This window comes from Peromyscus maniculatus, chromosome 16 (genome assembly GCF_049852395.1).
Source record: "Peromyscus maniculatus bairdii isolate BWxNUB_F1_BW_parent chromosome 16, HU_Pman_BW_mat_3.1, whole genome shotgun sequence".
Lineage (NCBI taxonomy): Eukaryota > Metazoa > Chordata > Mammalia > Rodentia > Cricetidae > Peromyscus > Peromyscus maniculatus.
In genome coordinates this window covers 65,985,253-66,010,572 of record NC_134867.1, presented here as the reverse complement: position 1 = coordinate 66,010,572, position 25,320 = coordinate 65,985,253, and the positions used below count along the sequence as shown (strand labels likewise).

Below are 25,320 nucleotides of genomic sequence, written 5' to 3'. Positions count from 1 at the left end.
GAATGATTGAAGTAAACGCCAAGTTTTGTGTCTCTCATTATTACTGACTGTAAGTGTTCCTAAAATTGCATATTTTAAGTCTTAGATTTAGTAAATTTTGCCGGTTTCATTCAAGCCTTGTTAGCAAAAGGAATTAGATAACTTTTCTAACCACATATAGAACCTCTGTAGTAGACCTTTCCTTGGATTGTGATATGACAGTCTTAGCTCACGCTCTTTCCTCCCAGGTGTTCCATGTTAAAATTGATCCCTAGTGAATTACTCATTTATTTCTGAATATTATAAATTCTTGGGAATACAAGGAAGCATTGTCTAAGAGCTTGCCTTTCCCCCTGAGACAGCTCAGCACCTTTAGCATCTGTGAATTCAGCTCTAGATGGGGGAGGTTGCTTGCAAATGAAGAGAGCTCATTACACTGCCCAGGCTTTGGGAATAGAGCACTCCCCCCAGTACAAGTCACGTTGGCAAAACAGAGGCAGGAGGAGGGCTGGTTCCTGCCCTGGAGTCACAGGACTGCCTGTGTCCTACCTCAGAGACTGGGAGTTCCTGCGGGCAAAGCCGGGTCACACTACTGAGTCCTGTTCACCATGATCTGTCAGGTGATGTGGAAGTGCTGGGTTGTGTGGTGTGGACCTGAGGAGGGGTACCTGCTGACCGCTCTAGTGAGAGAGCCTACAAATGCTCTACTGTTCGGGAGGAAGCGAAGGAATGGGACATTCAACCAACACACACAGACTCACGTTTGCTTGCTGATGAGCTCTGCCACTGTGGACCAGATAGCTGCTCCCTGAGCTTACTTTCATTTTCACGAAAGTAGCTGGCAGCATCTTCAGGTACAAGGACCATGGTGACTTGTGCTGCTGAGGGTCCAGCTTCAGCAGGTCGAAGGAACTGCAAAGGGGTGAGGTGTTGGTGGAGCTGCACACACAGGAGACTTTCCGAGGGAAGAGCTAACTCTTCATTTTATTTTCATTTCTGCTGCTTGCTCTACTCTGTTCTTTTTTCTGTTCTGTTCTTCTACACTGATGTCCTCCTCCTCCATCCTCCCTGATGTCCTCCTCCTCCATCCTCCCTGATGTCCTCCTCCTCCATGTTCCCTGATGTCCTCCTCCTCCATGTTCCCTGATGTCCTCCTCCTCCATCCTCCCTGATGTCCTCCTCCTCCATGTTCCCTGATGTCCTCCTCCTCCATGTTCCCTGATGTCCTCCTCCTCCATGTTCCCTGATGTCCTCCTCCTCCATGTTCCCTGATGTCCTCCTCCTCCATCTTCCCTGATGTCCTCCTCCTCCTCCATCCTCCCTGATGTCCTCCTCCTCCATGTTCCCTTATGTCCTCCTCCTCCATGTTCCCTGATGTCCTCCTCCTCCATCCTCCCTGATGTCCTCCTCCTCCATCTTCCCTGATGTCCTCCTCCTCCATCCTCCCTGATGTCCTCCTCCTCCATCCTCCCTGATGTCCTCCTCCTCCATGTTCCCTGATGTCCTCCTCCTCCATGTTCCCTGATGTCCTCCTCCTCCTCCATGTTCCCTGATGTCCTCCTCCTCCATGTTCCCTGATGTCCTCCTCCTCCTCCATCTTCCCTGATGTCCTCCTCCTCCTCCATCCTCCCTGATGTCCTCCTCCTCCATCTTCCCTGATGTCCTCCTCCTCCATCCTCCCTGATGTCCTCCTCCTCCATCCTCCCTGATGTCCTCCTCCTCCATGTTCCTTGATGTCCTCCTCCTCCATGTTCCCTGATGTCCTCCTCCTCCATGTTCCCTGATGTCCTCCTCCTCCATGTTCCCTGATGTCCTCCTCCTCCTCCATGTTCCCTGATGTCCTCCTCCTCCATGTTCCCTCCTCCTCCATCCTCCCTGATGTCCTCCTCCATGTTCCCTGATGTCCTCCTCCTCCATGTTCCCTGATGTCCTCCTCCTCCATCCTCCCTGATGTGCTCCTCCTCCATCCTCCCTGATGTGCTCCTCCTCCATGTTCCCTGATGTCCTCCTCCTCCATCTTCCCTGATGTCCTCATCTTCATCCTCCCTGATGTCCTCCTCCATCTTCCCTGATGTCCTCATCTTCATCCTCCCTGATGTCCTCATCTTCATCCTCCCTGATGTTCTCCTCTTCCATCTTCCCTGATGTTTTCTTTCTACTTCCCTGATATTCCATTCTACATCTTTCCTTCTACCTTTCTTATTTTTTCTTATCCCTTTTATACCTCCTAACAAAAATTTCTATGTAAGAAAAGATTACCTCATGACCACAAGTTGCATATTTTCCAAAAATAAATTAAAATCTTTGCACAGGAAGAAATTACATGATGATCACAAGTCACATTTTTCTTAGAAGCCTACAAGTAGTTAAACATGTTTCTTTGTATTAATTTTCCACTATAACATCTTCACTCCACATCAATGATTCTTTTAAAATTGATTAGCAAAGTTTTAAGCAAGCCAAATGTTGCAAGCCAAGTATTGCTGGGTCCTAACAGCTCCCTCATGGGAGGGGGTGAGAAAGCTTGGTGTCAATGACACAGACACCGGGAGGCAGGCGAAAGGCCAACAGTAGACTCATTTATTCAGCGATAGGGAAGGCCTTATATACCCTCCTCCCAGCACCCAGGCTGTGTCCTGGCCCAGTGACATTGAGTGGTCACCCCTCATTGGCTGGGCACGATCAGGAACTCTGACAGCGACTGTTGCTAGGCCCTCAGGCAGACTCCAGGTTGGCTCAAAAGGAAGTACATTATGTATGTGCCTTGGCTACTGGTCTGAGCCTTATTTCCTGCAGCCAAGTCTATCTCAGCCAGTTCCTTCTGTACTGGCGTGTAGCTGTTTGCAGTTTCAGTGTAACTGGTTTCTATTTTATTTCTACTCTAGAGAAACTTTAAACGAGTGGTCAGCTAACCATCTATTTTTCTGTACACACAGTAGGGTCATTTAATTTTCTTTCACAACTTTGTTTTTTCAAGGTTCATACCAGGGTCTGTGGTTAATTCTGTAAGTTACATGACCAAGGAACTCAGACCTAACCTTGAGTGTGTGGTCGTAATTGATTTCTTTGATCATCAGCCTGTTTTTCCATGGGCAGAATTCATGAGTCTATAATGCATGAAACTTCCTTGTTCTTATTTTTAACTTCTGCAAATCTCACATATAACAAAGGGGAAGGTAACTTCTAACCTATTTTTGTCTTTTTTTGTATCTCTTATTGGAACAATTGGGAGAATTGTTCCAATAAACCATTTCCCTAATCATCTTTACTGCCCTAACCACCTGTATCTTTTAGGCTAACCAGAAAGTCCAATTAAATCATCAGTCTAACTAATCATCATTGTTCATATAAAAATCATCGTCATTGTGATCTATAAGTAAATTGCCCAGCAAGGAGTGGGATTTCTCATGAAACAATCACACTATACTAGATACAGTGGGATCCTTTCACATAGAAATCACACCTTGCCACATACAGCAGGAACAGGGCAGCAGCAAGCAGGAGGAAGCTCAGCAGAAGCAAGGGGCATTCTGGGAACAATCCTCCCAGGGCTCTGCCTCTCCAGGATGGACCCAGAGCAGCTTTGCTCTCCACTGGGCTGCATTCTGTAAGCTCTGTCGCTGACTGCAGCCCCTCTGACATGGCCACTGCAGCAGTGATCACAGCCCATGCCTAGATCCTCCACATGATCGGCAGGCTTCTGGATGGCTCAGCCATCAACTGCTTTTGTAAACGCAGGAGAAAATACAAACCACAGTGGTCAGAATTGTCCAAGCCCTGACTCTTAGGGATACTTGTTGCAAATAGACAGGAGCGGCTGCTTTGAAACTCCGTACTCGATTCCCAAGTATAATTAAGGGATAAGTGACTAGCTGAAGTGTCGGTGGAGACGGCTTTTGCGTTAGTCACACAGGTGTGTGTCCATCCCCGCCAAATGGAGGAACAGGAATGCTCAGGGATGTTGTGGCACTAACCTGAAGGAAGACCGTTTGTTTCTTCCCTTAGATTTTCTTCTGAGTGCACCAAATGCCTGTGGATTGGAAGCCCAACGGCTTTATTCATATTTAATCTGGCAAGTGTTGAATTGGAAGCTGCTTTACATTTCAAGGGTGAGATCTTGAATTCTTTGATATTAGTCTCTTGTAACTTGTTTTTCATAAAAAAGATAGATGAGGAGTGAAGTTTAGGGTAGAAAGCCCGGCCATTTGAATTTGAGGTTAAGTTTATCAGTAACCACACGTGGCACCTGCTCAGATTGTCACTTACCTCTGGGCTGCAGAATCTGAAGGACATAGCTTTAGTTCTGCTCTTCAGGAACATTCAGCACCTCCATCTTCTGTGGAGCCCCCCCTCCCCCCCTTGTGTGTCAGGACTCTGTAAAACCCTCCTTCAACTGCGCCAGGCTCCTGTGACTCTCTCCTTCCATCTTTGTGTTGGGGCCTATGAGGCTCTCCTTGCCCTCTACATGTCAGGCGGCTGTGTGCATTAGGTGTGTCCCACAGGCTCCCTCCCACAGGCTCTTTCCCTCCCATGTGCATCTGTCAGTCCTGCTAGAAAGTCACTCTAAATACTTGGTCTAGACCACCTGCAGGAGGAGCTGTGGATTCCTGACCAGCTGACTGTGTGAAAAAGAACCTATCTCTTTCCACATTGTATCCCCAACTCTGTACATCTTACAGTCCAAGAGCGCTAATTGTAGGACATATAACTAGCCTGCACAAATGAGGCAGCTACTTATTTCCATTTGTCAACCTCTTAAATATTTATTTTCATGAAAATCAAGAATTTCAGAGCCTGAGTGTCCAAATTGCTGGGTCCTGTGCTGTGATGAGTGAGGCCATGAGCCCTAAGGTGAGTGGTGAACCTTGTGCTGTGGGCAAATCTGTCAAGTGTATTTCTCTGTGCTCTGACGTGTACCTCTTCACTATAATAACAGTCTTGGTGATAGTTCATATGTAAAACTATGACCCATTGCACATGGGTCTCCCCTGTGTGTACATGTGAAACAGAACTGTCAAGGTTGTGTTTGTGGCTGGCGGGACAGGACATATCCACAGCCCTCAGTCCAGCATGTGCTAATCGTTTACGTGCCCCATAGGCATTTTGCATACTTTCATCTATGTTTGGAAATAAGATCGCCATGTTGGAAATCAGCCTGGCTGCTCTGCTGAGCTTTCAGAAGTGCCCTGGTGCTGGAAGGATGCTTTCCGTGCTGGCAAGGTAGAGTCTTTTTGCATATTGCACTGTATGTGGGTGCTTGCCTGTTGGTTGCATTTTAGATCTTTTTCATGTGAAGAAATATAAGTAAACCTTGGAAACTCTCAACCATACTAATGATCTATGAAAGAACTAATTTTTCATGCCATGATTGTATTTTACTCAAACCTAAATGGTTCATAGTTTAACATAAAATGCTAGTTTATTTCAAGTAGAATGTAAATTATAACATAGCACTTTCATTAAAGTATGTCAGTATTTTTCTCATAAAGATAAGGACCTTGGTAGTTTTAATTTCCAAGTATTATAAATCTATATTTGCATGAGTTAATCTTACATTGTCCTTAAAATGTATGTTGCATTGAAACAGGTCCATCCTATCATTGTTTGCTCTCACATGTGGTTGTTTTTATTTTAGCTCCTGTGTCCTGCCAACTTCTCCACTGTATTTTGGAATTATTAAGGAAAACTTTACTAAGCCTGCTAATACCAAAAAACATGGTTAGTGTAACACACTCTGAAACACACACACACACACACACACACACACACACACACACAGATGTCGCCATCTCGCCTCACAGTCAGAACTGCCGAATCACTTTGTGAATTTACATTTGCCAAAAGAGAAATTCAGTGCTGCTTCTTCTGTCTCTCAGATTTATTACACATTATCTTCGGTTGGGAATGTGGGCCACACTTCTCTCCCTGAGTTTGGCATAATTCACAGGAACTCAAGGGCATGCCTCAGTACTGATGTGATTTCTTGGGGGGACTTGGAGTGGTACCTGTGATAGACCCTGGGTAGTTGCACAATATGTTATTGCATCAATCACACTTCAGTGTGTGCTTCTGAAACAGCTAGCCAAAATCACATCCTGTCACAACTAGAAATAATTTCTTGTATTAGCAAGGCCATAACAATATTATTGACTATCTAAAAAATAGATTTTTGATTAGTTCATTGTAAACTATAGCCAAACAGTTCTCTCATATTGATTCTTTCAAAATATATTTTTAAAGTTAACTTCCATGCTAAGATGGCAGAATTCATGGTGCCCCAGTTGTTTATATTGTAGGAATCATGGCTGATTGATGCTCCTTTGTTCCCCTTCATTGACCAATGTAAAGTCAGTCTCATAAAGTCTCTTGACTGACTTAGTTAAGAAGATTAAGCCCCCCCCCCCCCCCCAGTCAGAGCCACCGATACATTCTGTACACATACACCACATCTACACGTTTCCTTAGGGCCTTTTACCCTTAGACAACTGGCTCAGCCTCTTCCAGATCTCAGGGCCTGGTTTAGACGAGGCACTAAACCTCCCTTGTGTTTCTAGGGCCATCGTCTGCAGCATCCATTCTGAGGAGTAAGTCATTAGACCCTTGAGTTTGTGAGGCAGGCAGCCCGCCCCTGTGTGCACCATGGTTCTTCTTGGTTGTCCCCTCAGTGGAATCCCTGTCAGGTTGAGTCTCTGTGCTGTGGTCCATTCCTGTGTGTTCTTCCAGCAGGGACCCTGTACTGGACGTAGTCCAGATGCATTACTGTTAGCTGGGCATGGTGCCACATGCCTTTACTCCCAGCACTTGGAAGGTAGAGGCTTTTGAATCTCTGTGAGTTCAAGGCCAGCCTGCTGTACAAAGCAAGGACAGCCAGGACTCTTACACAGAGAAATCCTATCTCAAAAACAAACAAACAAATAAAAAAGAAACAAAAGAAATACACAGCATGACACAAAGTGTGGTTAGTATGGTCTGCATTGTTTTCTTGTACCTTTCACCTCCTTGATGAACATTTGGCTGTTTTTCCTCGGCTTGACTTCGGTATAGAGCCTTTTCATTTCATTAGGTCAGAAGGTCATTTTGTTAGAATTTTCCTGGGTAGGGAGACTGGGTTCTTTCTTTATGGGACAGTGGAATCGTCATGTTAAATGTTTGCTGCTTCTTTTACACCATGTCACAAAGCTGTGAGGAGTGCCGTAGAGGACCGGCCCTTGGTCTTCCATGCTAAAATCAGGTCATCTGGCTATACATCGGCACCGCAGTAAGTTACCAGCCATCGTGTCTCTTGTGTCAGTGGCAGAACTGATCTGGGGTTCAGTGTGAACACTAATGTGAACAGGCGGGCAGGGACCCAAATAGGATTATAATGTGAACTAGACCCCGGAGTACCTCAGTCACCATAAGGGTAGCCGCTGTGCAGTTACTGGTTGTTAAATGCCTATTGGTTGTTGATCTCTGCTCAGCTCCTTGTGTTATTGTCAAATGGTAAGGTTGGTTATGGTGAGTGAGAAGCTGGTGGGGTGGAAAAGTGGAGAAAGGTGGTACATGAAAATGAGGTAGCTCACCACGGCCTGACTAAACACCTTCAACTGTTTTTGAGCCCATTTCCTCTGAAATTGGTGGCCTCTCTCTCTCTCTCTCTCTCTCTCTCTCTCTCTCTCTCTCTCCCCCCCTCCCCCTCCCTCCCTCTCTCCCTCTCTCCCTCTCTCCCTCTCTCCCTCTCTCCCTCTCTCCCTCTCTCCCTCTCTCCCTCTCTCCCTCTCCCTCTCTCACTCATAAATACAGCTTACTGAGCTCATATGTATGTTTTTAGGGCTGGCTATTGGGATTGTGTAACCCATCAGTGAGTTCATCTTGGACCACAGACCCTGATTAGAACAAATTTGTTGCCATGTCATGGTGTTAAAACTCAGACTGTTTAAAATCTGGAGCAGCAGGTCTAATGGTGAGGTTACTTATAGACCAGAAAACACAAAGTATCAGGGGAGAAACCGCCACAAAGCCTTGAGGTTCCCAGTCCTTCAGGAGTTCCAGATTTCTTAAAGGCAAACTTATTTTTCTGTACAATGTGTAGTCACACTACCCTCTTAAAGTTAGACCTCATGTGTGTCTTTAACACAGTTGTCAAATTTGCCCCAGGGTCAGGAGCCCCATGGGCTCCCTGCACTTAGAGCATGTGACAAGGTGTGGGGGGGTCTCTACCATTTCCCCGATGGTGCGCTCACCTCACCTTCACTCTTGCCCACTCATTCTCACCTTCGTCTTGAGACCCTTGCTCAGGCCTTTGCAAGGCCTCTGACCTTGGCTGTCCTGTGTGTAACGGGCTCTGGTCCCTTCTCACCCCTTTCCTATCTAATGCTTCTTCTTTCCCCAGTGGCAACAATTGTGGATGCTGTTTTACTTGTTGTCTGTTCTGTGCTTGGGGCAGCACTTGTCTCTTTACACTCTCAAATAAGACACTCACGAACAGATGGTAGGTAGATAAAGGAGGGAGAGCTGATGGGTGGAGAGATGGGTGGAAGGAGGAAGACATCACCTGAGGGAAAGAAAGATGAATAGATAGAAGGGTCAGTTAGTCACAGGTGTGTCCCAAATGTGGCCCACTGGCCACGTTAGCTCCAGGATAGCTATGAGTACAGCCAACACTAAACCATAAATCTACTTAAAACAATAAGGGATTTTCATGCGTTGAGTTTATAATTTGATGGCATAGTATAGTTTTGGGTGTGAACTTCATAGATGACAATGTGGCCCAGAGAAGATACCCCTGAATGAATGATGGCAGATGGATGGATTGGAAATTCATGCACTGAAGAACAATGCAGCATTTTAATCTGTGAGGTTAATTAAATATAGATTCTGAGGATCCACATTGGATGATGTAGGAGGCTGGTGGTCCTGATACTGCTCTGGGACTTTGAGCTGAGAAGCATTAGGTAGGGTCACCAAAGAGGAGGTGTGACATCTCTGAGTCAGGGTGAGTGACTGTTTTGGATTCAAGAAGAACAAAAGGCAGCTGAAAAAATTATGTGTTTGTGTATGTTTTCCCTGTAAAATGTAAATATCTTAAGAAACTTAGAATCCTAATTGTTGAGAGTGATATACACCTATGTGTATGTTTTCCTTCCAGTGTAACTATGTTTTCACCAAAGACTAACATCAAGCGTAATAGCAAAAGAACTTCAAAATTCAAGAACAATTACAAATGGTATGTACTTGAATGTATGCATTAAGTAAATTTGAAGCAACTTAGAAACACTTTTAAAATGCTTTCTTGATTTTAAACAGATATATGACTATATATGCATAAATATGAATATAAATATGTCATTGATATGCATCCTTCAAATCAAATATGGTTGTCCCACTTTAGTAAACCTTTGGATATTCTGCTCTTTTTATTATGTTGCTAGTTTTGAAATAGTGAGTTTTTGCTGGAAGAAAAATGCAGTTGTAGGAAAGTATTGTGTGTGTTGGCTGACCACCCCTGAGAAGCATTTCAGGTCTCGGTGGAGACAGAGGGGCAGTTGCAGAGCCAATGTTGCTTCTTAGTGGCCATCACTGGTCTGTTGACCTGGACATGCTGCAAACATAGCCTGAATGTACAGAGTTTGGGGCCTTGGGCTTGCCTCAGGCTGAACTTTACATGATACATGATGAACATATATGATGAAAAAAGAGATTATGGGCTGCCCAACTTAACTAACTCATCTTTACGTACCCCACACCTGCATTTGAACAGTGACTATTTTTACAGGAATGCTTACTGGAACATCGAGTGTTTGTGATTGACCTTGATCAGTTGCACCCATTACTGAGGCTTAGTGTGATGCCTTAACACTATGTACAGTGCTCCTTGATGAGACTGGCCGGCTTTTATCTACTACTCCCAATCTCTATGTCATCACTATTCTATGTCCAGGTCAACTTAAATTTTTTTTTAGTGCTTACACATATGAGTGAGAGCATACGGTATTTGAGGTTCTGCAGCTGGCATATTTTACTTAACATCTTACAGTTCCCATGTCGTTTGCTTCAAATGGCAGAATGTTATTACTTTATGGCTGGATTTCCTTTTTGAATTTATTTTATTTTTACTGATGTGTCTGTGAGTGCTTGTGGGTGTCCACAGAGGCCAGCAGAGGGCGTCAGACCCATGCCATTGAAGTTATGGGCCAATGTGCGCTATTTAATGTGGGCATCAGAGCTGGAGACTGGGTCCTGGAAGAACATCAAGTGTTCCTAACTGCTGAGCTATCTTTCTAGCCCATGTCTGAGTACTTTCTCATGGTGTATATAGACCATATTTATTTCCAGTCACATATTGATGTGCACCTAGGTTGATTCTGTCTCTTAGCTGTAGTGAACAGTGCCCCAGTGAACATGGACAAGCAGGTATCTCTTTGGCAATGATTTTATTTCCTCTGAGTCTATACTCAGGAGTAAGACTGATCATATGGTAGTTTTCATTTTAGTTTTTTGAGGCATCATCATACTGTGTTCCATGGTAGCTGTTCTAATTCACATATCCTCTCACCATGGATTAAGGGTTTCTTTATCTTCACATCCTTAGCAGCATTTATTTATTTTATGTTTTTTGGGTAGTAGTCTTGGGGTAGAGTGACATTGTAACTCACTACCAAGTTGTATTTACCTGTTGTCAGGACACTGAGTTTTTATGTCCTTATTGGTCAGTTGCATTCTGTTGGGAAGAGTATATTCAGAGCATTTCCTATGGGTTTTTGATAATTCTGGGTATGATTTTAACCATGCACATTGACATATTTCTTAAAAATTATTATTGATTTTTCTTTTAGTTTTCCTGTCAATTTCCACTAGTCTCCACATCAGAAGGTGAACATACACCTATAACATGAGGTGTCTGAATCAATAGAGTATTTGGTGTTCCCAGTGATACTGGGCCTCAAGGGTGACCCGAACCCTAGTGTTCTTCATACTACACACAAATACACAAAGATACATGTTTTGAAAATACAGAATACAGATCTGTTTAAAGAGTATGATCCATGATTGTGAAGGCAAGAGTTTATATGGATTTTCAGCTTTAATCATATTAAAGGATATATCTAAGTAGAGGGGAATATACTTAATTTCTAGTTTATTTCTAATCTCCCTTGAACTTCTCTTGGTTTTCACTGTGACTTTCCTTAAAGTAAGGAGTACTCTCTGGAGGATTTCCTACCCCGAAGTCTCAGCAGGCAGGTTGCCGTGGCCCAGGAGTCTGTTGCTGTACACTGTCTGCAGTACTCGGGTAAGCCTGTGCCTGTAGCTGCGTCCTGCCCACCGTCGTGGGGTGAGTCTGTTTTTGAAGACACTGGCTGTGTTGGTCAGGGCTTTCTAGAGGAATAGACCTGACAGAATGAAAATATGTATGGGATCTGAGTCTCTTACAGACTGTAGTCCAGCTAGTAGAACAATGTCTATTTCCCGACAGAAAGGCCAGGAATCCAGGAGTTGTTCAGTCCACGAATGAGGATGTCTCAGCTGGTCTTCAGGCTGTGTTGGAATCCAGAAGAAGTAGGCTCTAATACCAGTGAAGGAATGCCTCAGCATCAGGATAGATGAACTTGGCAGCAACAGTGAAGGGCAAGCAGGCAAAGAGCAAGAGCTTCCTTCTTCATATTGTTTTGTGCAGGTTGCCACCAGGTGTGACCTAGATTTAGGGTGGATCTTCTGACCTCAACTGATCCATATTTAGAATGGGTCTTCCTACTTCAAATGATGCAATCAAGAAACTGCCCCCCCCCCCAGGGGTGTGCCCAGTTGCTTGGGTTTTAGTTGATTCCAGGTGTGGTCAAGTTGACAATCAAATAAGTCAAATGGCCCAGACACAGCTGCTCTCTGGGGTTCTGATGAGGGGTTGGTTCAAGGCCTGACAAACCCTTGGGAGCCTTGTATATGTTGTTTCAGATTCTTTACTACCTGGTAAATGACTATTTATTTAATGTTCTCCACTTTAACTGTCAGTTGATCAGTGGGATTCCCATGTTATTATTTTATTGAGCTGTTGATTCCAAACCTAAGCATGGTTTGGGTCTGGAGTGAAGTGAGGCTTCACTTGCCCTTGATGAGGGTTATCACAGGGCACTCTGTCCTCCAGTGCTGCCAGGATGGCACACACCTATTTTACATGATGACTGCCTCACACAGGAGCCTGGTAAGATGACTTTTCATAGACAGAAGCTGGAGATGTGACCACAGGGGCATCACAAGGTGGTCTTGACACTGTCCTGTGAGTTGTTTCTCTTCTTCAGGTGGGCCATGTCTCACAGGAAAGAGCAGCGCTTGACCTCCCCAGGTGCTGCCATGTTCTCAAGTGTGTCTTAGCTGCCTTCCTCTCAAAGCTCTTTATGGGCTCTCACATTTTTCTTTATAGTATTTGAAGGGAGTGAAGTGGTGCCTGTGGCAGCTGGGGGAAGGTGCCCTTAACCCCTTCAGAATGGTCTTGGTGGGTCATCTAAAAGTTACCACACTTACCACTCTGGATAATGGAACTCTACTTTTCAGATAATTCTAGACAAACATCTTGTGACAACCGAAGGTGCAGGGCTGTCAGTGGGCCTCTTTTGATGTTTGCTTACTTTTATGAAGTTGCACATTTGGCGAAGGTCCCCAGCTTTGACTGTTGCGAAAGTGCTCTTGAGCAGCCAGCCCTGCAGCCTGGGGCTCGGCCCTGACCCCTTTGCTTATCTTCTGTGAGTGGGAGGTTGCAATGGCCCAGACACAGCTGCTCTCTGGGGTTCTGATGAGGGGTTGGTTCAAGGCCTGACAAACCCTTGGGAGCCTTGTATATGTTGTTTCAGATTCTTCACTACCTGATAAATGACTATTTATCTTAATGTTCTCCACTTTAACTGTCAGTTGATCAGTGGGATTCCCATGTTATTATTTTATCGAGCTGTTGATTTTTTTTTCTTTTTTTAAATTTATTTATTAAATTAAATTTTACATATCAGCCATGGATTCCCTTGTTCTTCCCCCTTCCATCCCCCACTCCCCCACCTTCCCCCCAGCCCACCCCCCAATCCCATCTCCTCCAGGGCAAAGACTCCCCCGAGGATTGAGTTCAACCTGGTAGATTCAGTCCAGGCAGGTCCAGTCCCCTCCTCCCAGGCTGAGCCAAGTGTCCCTGAATAAGCCCCAGGTTCCAAACTGCCAGTTCATGCACTGAGGACAGGACCCGGTCCCACTGTCTGGATGCCTCCCAAGCAGATCAAGCTAATCAACTGTCTTATTTATCCGGAGGGCCTGATCCAGTTGGGGGCTCCTCAGCTATTGGTTCATAGTTCATGTGTTTCCTTTCGTTTGTATATGATTTCTTTTTTTAAACAGGGGATGGACAGCGGTTGGCCTGTGGCTTAGCTAACCACCTTTCCCTGGTCTTTGATGCTAGCCTTTCTGGAACACCTGCTGCTTTTTCAGGTATCCTTAATCTTGAGGGATGGGACATGAGGGAGGGTGAATCTTGTGGGTTGTGCTTGTCAGCAGCAGACTAAGCTCTAGTTTTCTATACACAGTGGCTCATAGGTGGACTTGGGCTTTTGAAACAGGTTACTGCAAGCTATTAAACCAGGTGGAGCCTGTGTCCTTCCCAATGCATATGTTCTGTAAGACAAAGCAGCAAACTATGGCCAGGACCTTCATGGGCAAAAGCCATAGCCTTTGAATGGTTTTGGGTGGTGAAGGAAGTTCACTCTTACAGAGATGAAATATGGTTAATTTAATAAAACATTTTCATTGAAGTATATTTTGAAATTTAATAGGGTTTGTAATGAATGTTTTAATACATTAAGCAGTTCAATGCCATTTAAAAATGAGAGTTAATGTGCTAAATTCCTAACTGATATATAATTTTCCTAGTTTTACAGCCAAGAATCCCTAGCTCTTTATTGGGATCCTAGAGCTGCTTGTTTAGAAACTTACACTTGCTAGGTATTTTTACTGAATACAAATGTACAGAAAATATCTTTTGCCTTATGTCCATCTGCCTTAGATACTCGCTTGGATAGCAGTGGACACTCTTGAAGTGTGAGATGGTGGTGTGGCCAGAACCATGTACAGCCATGTTATATCAGAGATACACTGTGGCCCATGTATGTTGGGCCCTGACTTAGCCTGAACTGTCTAGTCTGCACTAGGGTCTTTGCAGCGTCTAGGGTGGTTTGAAAGAGAAGGGAATATGCCCTCATTAGGTCCATAGGCATCCATTCTGGTCTTGTCCCAGGAGTGGGAGCAGGGAATACCAGTCCCTAGCCTTCTGTGATGTGTTGAAGGACCATGCAGTAGCTCTCTATATAGAGTATCTCTATATAATCCTGCTTTGTTCATTGCTTATGCTGGCTTTCAGATTCAAATTGGTGCACTCTAGGTAGACAGCTGATGCTGTGATGAGTGGAAGATGGAGGATGAGAGTATTCTAGTGTTGAGTGTGTCATCAACTTCTTGAGAAACCTGAACTCTGGTGAAATTGTCCCACCTGCTCCTCCTTTGTGTGAGCCCATGCAGCCTCTGCACCTGTGGGTAGGGGTCAAGGTGGATTAAAATATCCTTGCTTTCATCTGAGGAGTGTGAGGGTGTTACTACATAGAGGTCAGGAGGTAGAATGTGCAGGGCAGGTATCAAACAAGTATATTGTCAGGTCAGGGTGCTCAGACGTGCCCTGCCTCCAGGGCAGATATGAGCCAGTGCCAGTTTTGAGGCACTATGGCTCTCAGATGCGATTTCTACTCAGTGACAATATCACAGCATCATTTCCCTGTTGCTTTTGATTGTTAGCAGGCCTAGTGAATGCTTGTGATTTTTATTATTGTTGTTGTTATTTGTTTTTGAATTAGTTCTTTAGGAATTTTGTAAAACATATTTATCACCTCCCCCCGCCCAACTCTTCCCAGACCCAACCCTTCCTTCCTCAACAAACTTTGTGTCTTTTTTTTTTTTTAACCCATCAATTCCAATTTGTGTTTTGCCTAAACTTTTGTATGTCTGGCCTTCCACTGGAGTTTGGATGGCCTACCAGGGACTGCACCCTTAAAGAAAACTGACTCTCCCTCTCCCAGCAGCTGTCGGTTCCCAATAGCTCTTCATGCCTACCTCTCCTCTCCATATTGGGATTTTGTCTGGCTTTAGCTTGCACAGGTCTTATGCATGCTGCCACATCTGCCATGAGTTCATAGGTCAAGTGCCCTGCTATGTCTGGAAAACACTTTTCCTTGTATCATCTACCATCTCTGGCTCTACAGCTTTTCTGTTCCTTCTGAAATGACTCCTGAGCCTTGGAAGGAGGGGTGTGAAAAAATGTCCCATTCAGAGTTGATCATTTCACGGTCTTTGCACATTTACCAGTTGTAAGTCTCTGTGTCAATCATCACCCCTTGAAGAAAGAAATGAATGTGATGACAATTGAGAGGAGCACTAATCTAAGGATACAGGATAGGTCATAGGTCATTAGGAGTCAGTTTAACCCCGTGGCCATTTATCACAACAATGATACTATGCTCTCTCCCAGAACCTATGACCTGTGTGGCCACAGATTGTTAGGCCTTCTATTGGTGCCAGGTATGGGTTTCGATTTATGGTTGGGCCTTAAGTTCAATCAGGAAGTAGTTAGTCTATCCCCATGACATCCATGCCACTGCTGCGCAAGTGGGCGTGTCTTGTCAGACCCGTCATCACTGTAACTTTCCAGATTCATAGCCAGATAAGATTTATCATTCCTTCTCCCTTGGTAGCGTACCTAGCACCTCCCAGTACTACAAAAGCTAGCCGGCATGGAAGAAACTTCCAGGTGTATACCCAATTGATGTCTTTATATTCTGTGACTCAAGTATGTGGTATCTTTATCAGTAGGGTCTTATTATCAATTTCTGGATGGTAGCAATGGCCTAGAATGTTTGGGGGTCTGTGGGACCTCAGTGGCCAACAACTCCCAAAGTGGTAGCCACTCTGGACATTGGGCCTTTTGTTTGTCTATGGTGTCTAGTATGGGCTTGTCACTTCCTTACAGAGCACTTCCATTTAAATTCTTCTCCTGTGTGTATGTATACATTTTAAGAAGCTGCTGCAATAGCAGGCTTCCATGTGTTTTTTCCAAAGCTCTATAGTATCATTTATTCCTCGTGTTCCCTCCTCTACGCTTCTTTCCCAATCCCACCCCGTTAACCTTCCCTTTCCATTACTGCCCTTTCTATCTTTACCTCTCTACATCACTTCGTTCTATCTCTGCTCCCTTGAAAGCCCCACACCATGGTCCCTTACTAATTTCATGACCTCCATTGATATTCCCGATGAAACAATATATCGAAAGAGTCAGAGAGAGTATCTACAAATTAGAGAAAATGTGGAGCATTTGTCTTTCTGGGTCTGGGTTACCTCACTCAGGATGGTTGTTTCCATCCTCGTCTTTTACCTGTGGATTTCATAATCTCATTTTCTTAACAGATGAATAATATTCTATTGTATAGACACACTGAATTATCATTATACGTACATCAGTTGATGGACACCTAGGCTGTTATGAATAGAGCAATGTTGAACATGGTGAGCAGGTGTATATATTGTAGGATATAGAGTCCTTTTGGTACAGAATGCTATAGCTGGATCATGTGGTAGATTCATTTCTAGCTTTTTGAGCAGCTTCCACACAGATTTCATGGTGCCCCACTTTGCATTCCTATGAGCAGTGGTGTTCTTTGGGCGTTGGACAGAGCCTTCGCACTTTTGTGAAAATGCCGGAATTCGACACAAGAGGGCAGCAAAGTCATTTGACATAATTTTTCTGCTTGATGACTTTTTGCTGTTTTGGGGTCCAATTTCAGAGTGACATCCTACCTACAATTCTCTTCTGGCTTTCCATTTTTATTCTGGTGGTTTTCTGGCCATATGTTCTGGTGATACTGATTCACTGACTTTCAATTGCAGCGTGCAGTTCCTGTGCTGAGACCAGCCTGGGTGGGAGGTTCCTGTTAGTTAGATTCTTGTCAAAGTTGTGGTTCCTTACTTTGCAGTTCTCACCACACAGCACTCTGGGGTGAAATGTGATGGTTCAGCAAGTCTTGGGTCACTGATACCCCGGTGCACGCCTGACAGTGTGCAGCCCCAGCTCCCCTGTCTGCAGATTTCCACAAGTTCTCCCAGAGAAGAGCTGGTGTTGTTTTCTCTAAGCCTCTGCTTCTGTGAATCCTCAGGCTCTTGGGTTTCTCAGAATACTCGTAGCTATGGTTTCAAGTTTGCCTTGTAGAGACTGTAAGGGCAAAGGTGGGGTTAGGAGACAGCACGCTCCGTGCTAGAAAGAGACTGGAGTAGGGACTGCCTAGCCGAAAGCGAGAGTGGGCACTGAATGGCCGTCTCATCCCCCCGTGGGTTCCCTAGCCGGTGCTGTCCACAAGTGTGCTGGCACCTGTGGGTTCCCTAGCCGGTGCTGTCCACAAGTGTGCCGGCACCTGTGGGGTCCCTAGCTGGTGCTGTCCACAAGTGTGCCGGCACCTGTGTAGATCAGCAGCCATTGGCCAGAGCAAATGACGAGAGTATTTCCAAGCATCTTCAGTGAAGTCTTCTGTTTCTTCTCTTTAAAACCAAAGGAAAAGGCTCTTTTAAATGCTGGTAGAGCACCACAGGGTCCACAGATCTCTGTTCTCTCTTTTAGAACACTGATTCTTATACTGTTGTGTTAGAACTCCCCCTAGCCTGGACACACAACATCAGAACTTCATCTTTAAGAAACATGAGATTTTAGAAAGGCCTCCTCTACAAGCCTCATCAATGCCTTTAGTGCAAGGTCATCTGACACTGGGCCTGGTCCGTCTGCCGCGCTGCAAGAAACTGCCTCCATCATTCCTTGAGAAGAGGCAGTTCTGTACTGGCAACTATTCTCCTCTGTTCTCCCTTTTTCCTGAATACTTAGGTCATGATGGAGCGGTGAACACTGTCTGCTGGAGCCATGACAAGAAATGGCTGCTGTCTACAGGCCGGGACCAGACACTGAGGGTGTGGTCAGTTCACAGGACAGAACTCATGCTGCTTTTGGTAATGTGTACATGAGCACATATGTCATGGTGGGTAGTGATGGCAGATAAACTGCTTAGTTGAACTGTGGACAGTCACAGCTGTCTGCCTCTGTGTCGGGGAGCCCAGCAATAGACAGAATGAGGAGCTGTTCCACTACAATAGAAACATCATGGTGGGGCAGTTTCTTACACTCATTCACACATGAAATGCATGCATATATGACACATGGTAACACACTCTTGGTGTGTGATTTGTACATTGACAAACACATTTATTATACATTTATATTTGTTATGGTATGAAAATGGCAAAAATACCCATAGTAAAACATGGATAACTTTACATGTTAGTTCATCATTATATCATAGAGGTCATAATGATGGACAAGAGGATGTTATGTGAAGGAGTGAAATGACTTGCTTAAGCAAATGTATGTAAGGTTATTTGGAAAAAGAATGAGAAAAGAGAGACTGAACACAAAAAAAAAATCTCACTACTAAGATGGGAAGAAGAAGGTGCTAATCCAGCAGTGGTGAGCATTTGGAAAAGTCAGACAGAGGCTGACTTTGGACATTTCGACTATAATATTTAAACTTAACAGCATGTGAAAGTTTGACCTTTTCTTAGTGACCCAAGGATGCAATGCTCTCTGATAATGCTGGGCTGCACATGCTCAGTTGGTCTTATGGTCCACATTCTACAGGGTCTGGATACTCAATTGTGCCTCCATGAGTGGCTAGGCATTGTATGCATTGTCAGCTGCCACAGTGAGATGTGCCACCCCACAACTCATCTCTGGAGAGGGCAGAAGGGCAGATGGGCTGGCTAGGGTCAGCACCCTGTAGGGAGTTCTCAGCAGCCCCAGAGCTATCAGTGCTGGTCTCTGGGCTGGGCCTGCTTGGCCATGAGATACAAGTCAGGAGTAGACACTTAGAGCTGTGTTCCAAATCGTGTTCTTAATTTCAATACCAGAATATCCTTGATAGTCAGTGTTTCATTTACCCTCGCTTTCCAATTTTCTGAGCCAGCTGTGTGACAGAAGCCTGTTATCTCGAATTAAGGAGGCTGAGGCAGGATGATCCTACAAATGAGTTTGAGGTCAGTTTGGGTTATATAGTAAGATCCTGTCTCAAAATTCCCTTATCCCCGCGTTTTCAATTTTTTTCATCTTAGAGTTTGTAAACAGGCAGAATTGAAAAGGCTCATTACAGTAAGTTTGACAGTGGTCAGCAAGCAAAATCAGCATTATGAGTTGACTGTGACAAGACCTATGTTCAGGATGAGGACAGGAAAATGAGGAGGGGTGTTGGGAGAGACCATGTGATAGTGTGTGGCAGTGTTCACAGCTGGTCTGCTTCACAGGGTCCAGAGTCCTTTCCCAAGCCAATAACATCTGCACAATTCTACTACATGGATACTTTCATACTGTTGTCTTCTGGCTCTGAATTTTGGCTGCTAAAGTACCACATTGACCTCTGTAGGGATGACATACGAAGGTAGGTGGCCTCCTTCATGCTTCTAGCCCTCCTGATCCTGCCCCAAAGAGTTAGCCCCCTTTCTCACTCTGCCCCGCCTCTCCATTCTTAGAGATAGGCACTTTAAAATTTTAAATGATAAAAAATGGAAGTTTCAGTTATTAGCTTCTCAGTTCTCCTGCCTTCTTAGCACACATTCCTTTGTTTTTGAGATTTAACATCAATCCCTCTTTGCTCTTACCTTTTGTCCATTCACTTTTGCTCCTAACCATCTCTGCAAGGGCAGGAGTTGGGGCAGTCTTAAAGTGAAGTTCTGAGGGTGTGTCTGCCTCTGCCTCTGTATCCCCATTTTCTCTAATTGTTTTAAGAGAATAACCATGGGCAAATGGAAAGATGAATGTAAGGAGTGAGTGCTAAGTAGCTGCTATAATGTAGAAACATTGGGAAACTTAGTGCATAAACTTAGTGGCATTCACATTCTGTATTCAGTGCAACATTGATATGTTACTTAGAGGAATATCTAATAATAATAAGAGGTTTTTCATATTTAAAGTAAAAATTATTGTAGAATAAATATGGTTCATACTAAAATGTCTGGCAGAATATTCATCACAGTGCTCACTTATGCAAAAGGAGACTTTGTTTCCTTCTGTACTTACCACCTTATATAATACAGCATGTTTTACTTTGTTATCAGTGGAAAGTTGTTAAATGCAGAGGTAAAAATGCATCCTGATGAGTGATTTATAGGTGCCTGTTGGAATTCATCAGATTTCTTGGATGTCAGCCACCATAATTTTGTTTAACTTATTTGTCATTATAGACAGGACACATCATCTCATCATAGCAGGGTAAAATGACCCAAGTTAGAATGAGGAGCCACTAATTGCCTGCTGTATACCTTGAACTCATATGGGAGGCTGCACTGCAATGCTGGAACCATCTTGCATTTTTCAGGTCCAGTGTGGAATCTAACCCAATACATTTCTTTCATCCCACTCACTCCAACCCACCCAGCACATCTTTTCCATCATCCACCACATCCCACTTTATCCTATCCTATCGTTCCCATCCCACCCCATCCCATCCTATCCCACCCCATCCCATCCCACCCCACCCCATCCCAACCCACCCACCCCATCCCATCCCATCCCATCCTACCCATACCATCCCATCATACCCATCCCATCCCATCACATCCTATCCCATCCCACCCCACCCCATCCCAACCCACCCAACCCATTGCATCCCATCCCATCCTACCCATCCCATCCCATCCCATCCTACCCATCCCATCCCATCATACCCACCCCACCCCATCCCAACCCACCCACCCCATCCCATTCCATCCCATCCTACCCATCCCATCCCATCATACCCATCCTATCCCATCCCACCCCACCCCATCCCAACCCACCCAACCCATTGCATCCCATCCCATCCTACTCCATCCCATCCTACCCATCCCTTCCCACCATTCCCATCCCATCCCATCCCACCCCATCCCATCCCACCCCACCCCACCCCACCCCACCCCACCCCACCCCACCCCATCCCATCCCATCCCATCCCATCCCATCCCATCCCATCCCATTATATCCTCCCCATCTCATTCCATCCCATCCAATCCCATCCCGTTTCTACCCCAACTCATCCCATCTCTAAACAGAAAGCACTGTCTGCTGTGACTGGCAGCCTCTGTCAGGAACACCAGAAGTTAAAGTAGGGTGAAGTGGGTTCCAGCAAGGACTTCCAGTCATTGGTGAACTGCTCTGTGCCAAACATCTTTGTCTCTAAAGTCACCAGTGCTTATTTTTTCTGTGACCACCACTGTGGGCTCCAGTCTAGCCAGAATTTTGCAAATGGTGTGAATTGACTTTTTCTTTTTCTTTATTTTTGCTCGCCAGTATTTACCTGGTTGGGCAGACACAGGTTTAGAATAAATAATCGAAGCTACAGCTGAGGTGGTGGCAGTGAAAAGTGGGGGACGGGCTTCTAATGGGCATGCTTTTGATTCTGAAAGATGGTTGAGGGCGACGTCTATGTTTATGCCTGCTTGATTATCTGTGTGGCCTTCTTTCAGGTTCTTTTTTCTTCTACACACCTTAGCCTGGCCACCTTTCTGGAAAGTCTTCCCTAATCATATATATATATATATATATATATATATATATATATATATATATATATATATATATATTTAGTTTTAACACATTTTTCCAGATAAAGTGACTTCATTCTCAGCCATCCTTCTGTGTAACTGAAGCATCATGGCCATCTGTGTGACTGCTGTCCTTCTTTAAACATATATTCTCATGCCTCTCTCGAGACTCGACTGCACTCTGTTTCTGTCTCTGTATGGTCACCTCCCTTATGTCCCTTCAGGGCTGGGGCCTGCCCCTGTTGCTCTGAGACCTGTTCCAGAGTTTCTCAGCCTCAGATGCAGTGTTCTTCCAGGCAATGCCCTCCACCACCTGTTAGAGAACACAGGTGTCCTTATCCTGGACAGTGCAGCATCTGCCCTGGGCCTGGCCTCGCTCTTCTGTGCCACCGGTCGGACTCTTTTGACATTCTCTTTGTCTTGTCCTGGCCAAGCTGTGCTTGGGCTGGGCTGAGATTACTTCCCGGGCTGGCCTACCAGTTATTTTCCCTTAGGAAATTATTTCCATGGTTAAGATCATGCATTTATTAAAGCAACACCCAAAGATCATGTTACCCTTCTGAAAGTAATAAGGACTAATATTTAGGATGAGAGGTCAACATTGTGTAACTGGTTGAGTACCTATAAGGGAATATATAATTATTTTAGAATTAAGAGACAAACTTGCTTTCCCATAGTTAGGAATGAGTTATTTTGGGCTAGATAATATACTGTTATTTTCATGAGGCATTCCTAGAGAATAACACAACCCAGAATTTCTGATAGAAAATTGAATTAATTTCCCAAAGGAATAAGGTGGCTTATTCACACATTCCCTTAGTTTAAAAACGTATGCCTAAGCAGTAAGAACCCTTTGTTTTCACTTTTATGTTTTAAATGTAGAATGTTTAATTGTAGTCAGAAGTAAAAGCATTGGTCACCTTCCTCTTCTTTCTTCCAGGTATAAGCCAAAAAGCAGGTATAAGCCTATTTTTAGACTCCCGTTGACCAGTGGGGCAGAAGTGACCACCCTGTCTGCAGTGAATGACTTTTATTCCCGTATCCTTCCTTCCAGTCTGTGGATGTGCCTTGCACTGAGCACTGCTTTCTGGAAAAGCCCCTTTTGGGCATCTGAGAAGTCCCAGGTGTCCTGCTGGGCACAAAGGACCGAGGAATGGTTCTCCTTGTGGAATGTGGGATCTTTTGTAGTAATTGAAAGTAGAGTAACCTTATCTTAATAGTAAGAAGCACCTCTAAGGAAGAACAGTCTGGGTTCTGACATGGCAGGGTGAGGTCATAGGACTTTTCTGTGTTTCCTGAGAGATGCACAGCCATCTAGTGAATGTTCTTAGTAAACTGTGACACCTGCTGTGGGCATCCTTGGAAAACTCAGCAGTTGCCATTTGACAGAACATGGTGTGGGTCCCCAACTTGTGCTGATGAGCGGCCACCCGGGGGCTGTGCTCTGTCCTTTCGTCTTTTCTCACACTGTGTCCTCCGGCTGCTGGTGGATGTCTCCACTGGGTCTTGTGCCATGCGCTGCTCCCCTCACTGCTGCCTTTTCGAGGAGCCCCAGCTGGTGGAGTTGCCCTGAGTATTTTCTCTGGAACTCCAGAAATTCTTTGCTAATTATGCATTTCTGAGTCGTGTGAGGTCCCCCTTTTTTTGGGGGGGGGGTAATAAAGTGGGCAGATCTGTGGGCCCATAGGTGAGACTGCTGAGAAGACCCCTTGACTGACCCCTGCAGACATCGTACTCACCGCTGGCCGGGACCGGACTGTGGAAGTTTTTGACCTCAATGTTGGCCACAGTGCTGCCGTGATAGCTGAAGTCCATTCACGGCCCGCCCATCAGATTTGTCAAAATAAAGTAAGTTTGTAGATAGCAGAATATTGTTTAAAGATCTGAGCTAAATGTGTTTAACAGTTATAAATATATTATGATGCAAATCTATAACTACTGTCAGATCCAATATTAGCTTCTTCTGATCATCAAACTATGTTAAACTTTCTTCTTTTGCTACAGACATCTTAAAGATTTATTTATTTATTATTTATTTATTTATTTATTTATTTATTTATTTATTTATTTATTTATATTTTTAAATTGTGTATGTGTGTGTGTGCCATTGTTCTTGGATGCCAGAGACATTGGATTGTCCTGGATCTGGAGTTAAAGGGGTGTATAGGCTGCCCAGTATGGGTGATTGGGACCAAACTCAGGTTCTCTAGAAGAGCAGTGTGTGGCCATATCTCTCGTCCCTGTAGATATCTTAGTAAGGTTGTGTGGGACTTCTTCTCTGTCTTTGATTAGTTGCAGATCCATGTAAGTATCTGTGACTAGCAATGCATTCTCACTTAAGCTGGGGTAGGTCTGGATGCGTATGTGATGGTGGGAATGAATGGCAGTCACGTCCATTGCAGGCTGTGACAGTCTCTGAATTCCAGATTCCCCTTGCACTACTGGATACAATTATCCTCTTTGACACACTGGATTTTAGAGATGTTCTCAGATGTATTGAAAGGTAGAGCTAATAGTTTAATGGACCCATCCTCTCTTAGATAGATTTCTATTGCTGTTATAAAATACCTTGATCAAAAGCAGCCTGGAGAGAAAAGCATTTATTTCAGCTTACAGTTTACAGTCACATCATGGAGGGAAGGCAGGGTAGGAGCTCAAGAGAGGAACCTGGAGGCAGACACTGATGCAGTGCTGCTTACTGGTCTGCTTTCCCTTGCTCAGCCCACTTCCTTATACAACATAGACAATCCTGTCTAGGGGTAGCACCACCCACTGTGGCTGGGCCTTCCCACACTAATCATTAATCAAGAAAATGCCCCACGGACTTGCCTGCAGGCCATCTGATGCAGGCATTTTTCAGCTGAGGTTCCTCTTCCCAGACAACTCTAGTTTGTGGCAAGTTGATAAAACAATAAAACAACCAACTAGGACAGTCCCAAAGTGACTCATTACCTAAAAGCCATCTAAGACTTACAAAAAAAGCTGACTTTAAAAAGATCCATGTATGTGTGTGATATACATGTACATGTTTGTGTGTGAGTGTGTACATGACCATGACACACATGTGGAGAGAATGAAAACTTTGAGTGGCAGTCCTTGCCTTCCGCCTTACGTGGCGCAGGGTCTCTCAGGTAGTCAAGCTTGCAGGGCAGGTGCCTTTACCCACTGACCCATCCCCCCAGCTCCTGTGCAGGTTTGTTTGCTTTTTTTTTTTAAAACTGAAGATGTGATTTTATTTTTGAGGCAGTCTCTTACTAAGTAGCTCAGGCTTGCCTGGAACTTGCAATCTTTCAGTGCTGGGGTTGGGATACATCCCCGTGAGTTACTGTCAAAAGACCCCAGAGACCCCCCCATAACCCAGGCTGTTGCCATTGCTTTTGGCTCCCACCATAGCTAGATGGTGACTCACTGCTGAAGATGCTATACACTGTGGCTGTAGGACATTGATAAATCGAGCTGGAACTGTTCTGGAAGCTGATTTCCCGCTGGCTATCAATCGTAGTAAGGTGCTCTGCAGGCCACCTCTCCAGCAGTGGACCCTGCATCTTACAATGGTCATCCCCTGGTAAGATGTCCTCCCTGTGCAACAGTAACATGGCTGCTATGGGAGTGACCGCCTGCTTCCTGGGATTCAGGCCTGGCCCTATAAACCTGGTCACAAAGGTCCATGGCTCAGAATGTCAG

General features: G+C 44.7%; 1 protein-coding gene across 26 annotated transcripts in view; it reads left to right on the top strand.

Moving 5' to 3' along the window:
• Wdr27 (WD repeat domain 27) overlaps positions 1–25,320 on the top strand; it is a 98,210-nt gene that overhangs the window by 29,370 nt on the left and 43,520 nt on the right. For all 26 annotated transcript variants that reach the window (XR_013045168.1, XM_076552954.1, XM_042261927.2 and 23 more), the window contains 12 exons: positions 3,985–4,088; positions 4,763–4,830; positions 5,078–5,199; positions 5,615–5,697; positions 7,159–7,237; positions 9,107–9,184; positions 11,151–11,248; positions 13,330–13,419; positions 17,897–18,018; positions 19,363–19,496; positions 22,577–22,674; positions 23,363–23,484. Coding sequence is in view for 25 of the 26 variants with exons in the window: in XM_076552954.1 (XP_076409069.1) it covers positions 3,985–4,088; positions 4,763–4,830; positions 5,078–5,199; positions 5,615–5,697; positions 7,159–7,237; positions 9,107–9,184; positions 11,151–11,248; positions 13,330–13,419; positions 17,897–18,018; positions 19,363–19,496; positions 22,577–22,674; positions 23,363–23,484 (1,198 nt within the window). In the remaining variant the exon portion in view is untranslated. The remainder of the gene's footprint in view (positions 1–3,984; positions 4,089–4,762; positions 4,831–5,077; positions 5,200–5,614; positions 5,698–7,158; positions 7,238–9,106; positions 9,185–11,150; positions 11,249–13,329; positions 13,420–17,896; positions 18,019–19,362; positions 19,497–22,576; positions 22,675–23,362; positions 23,485–25,320) is intronic.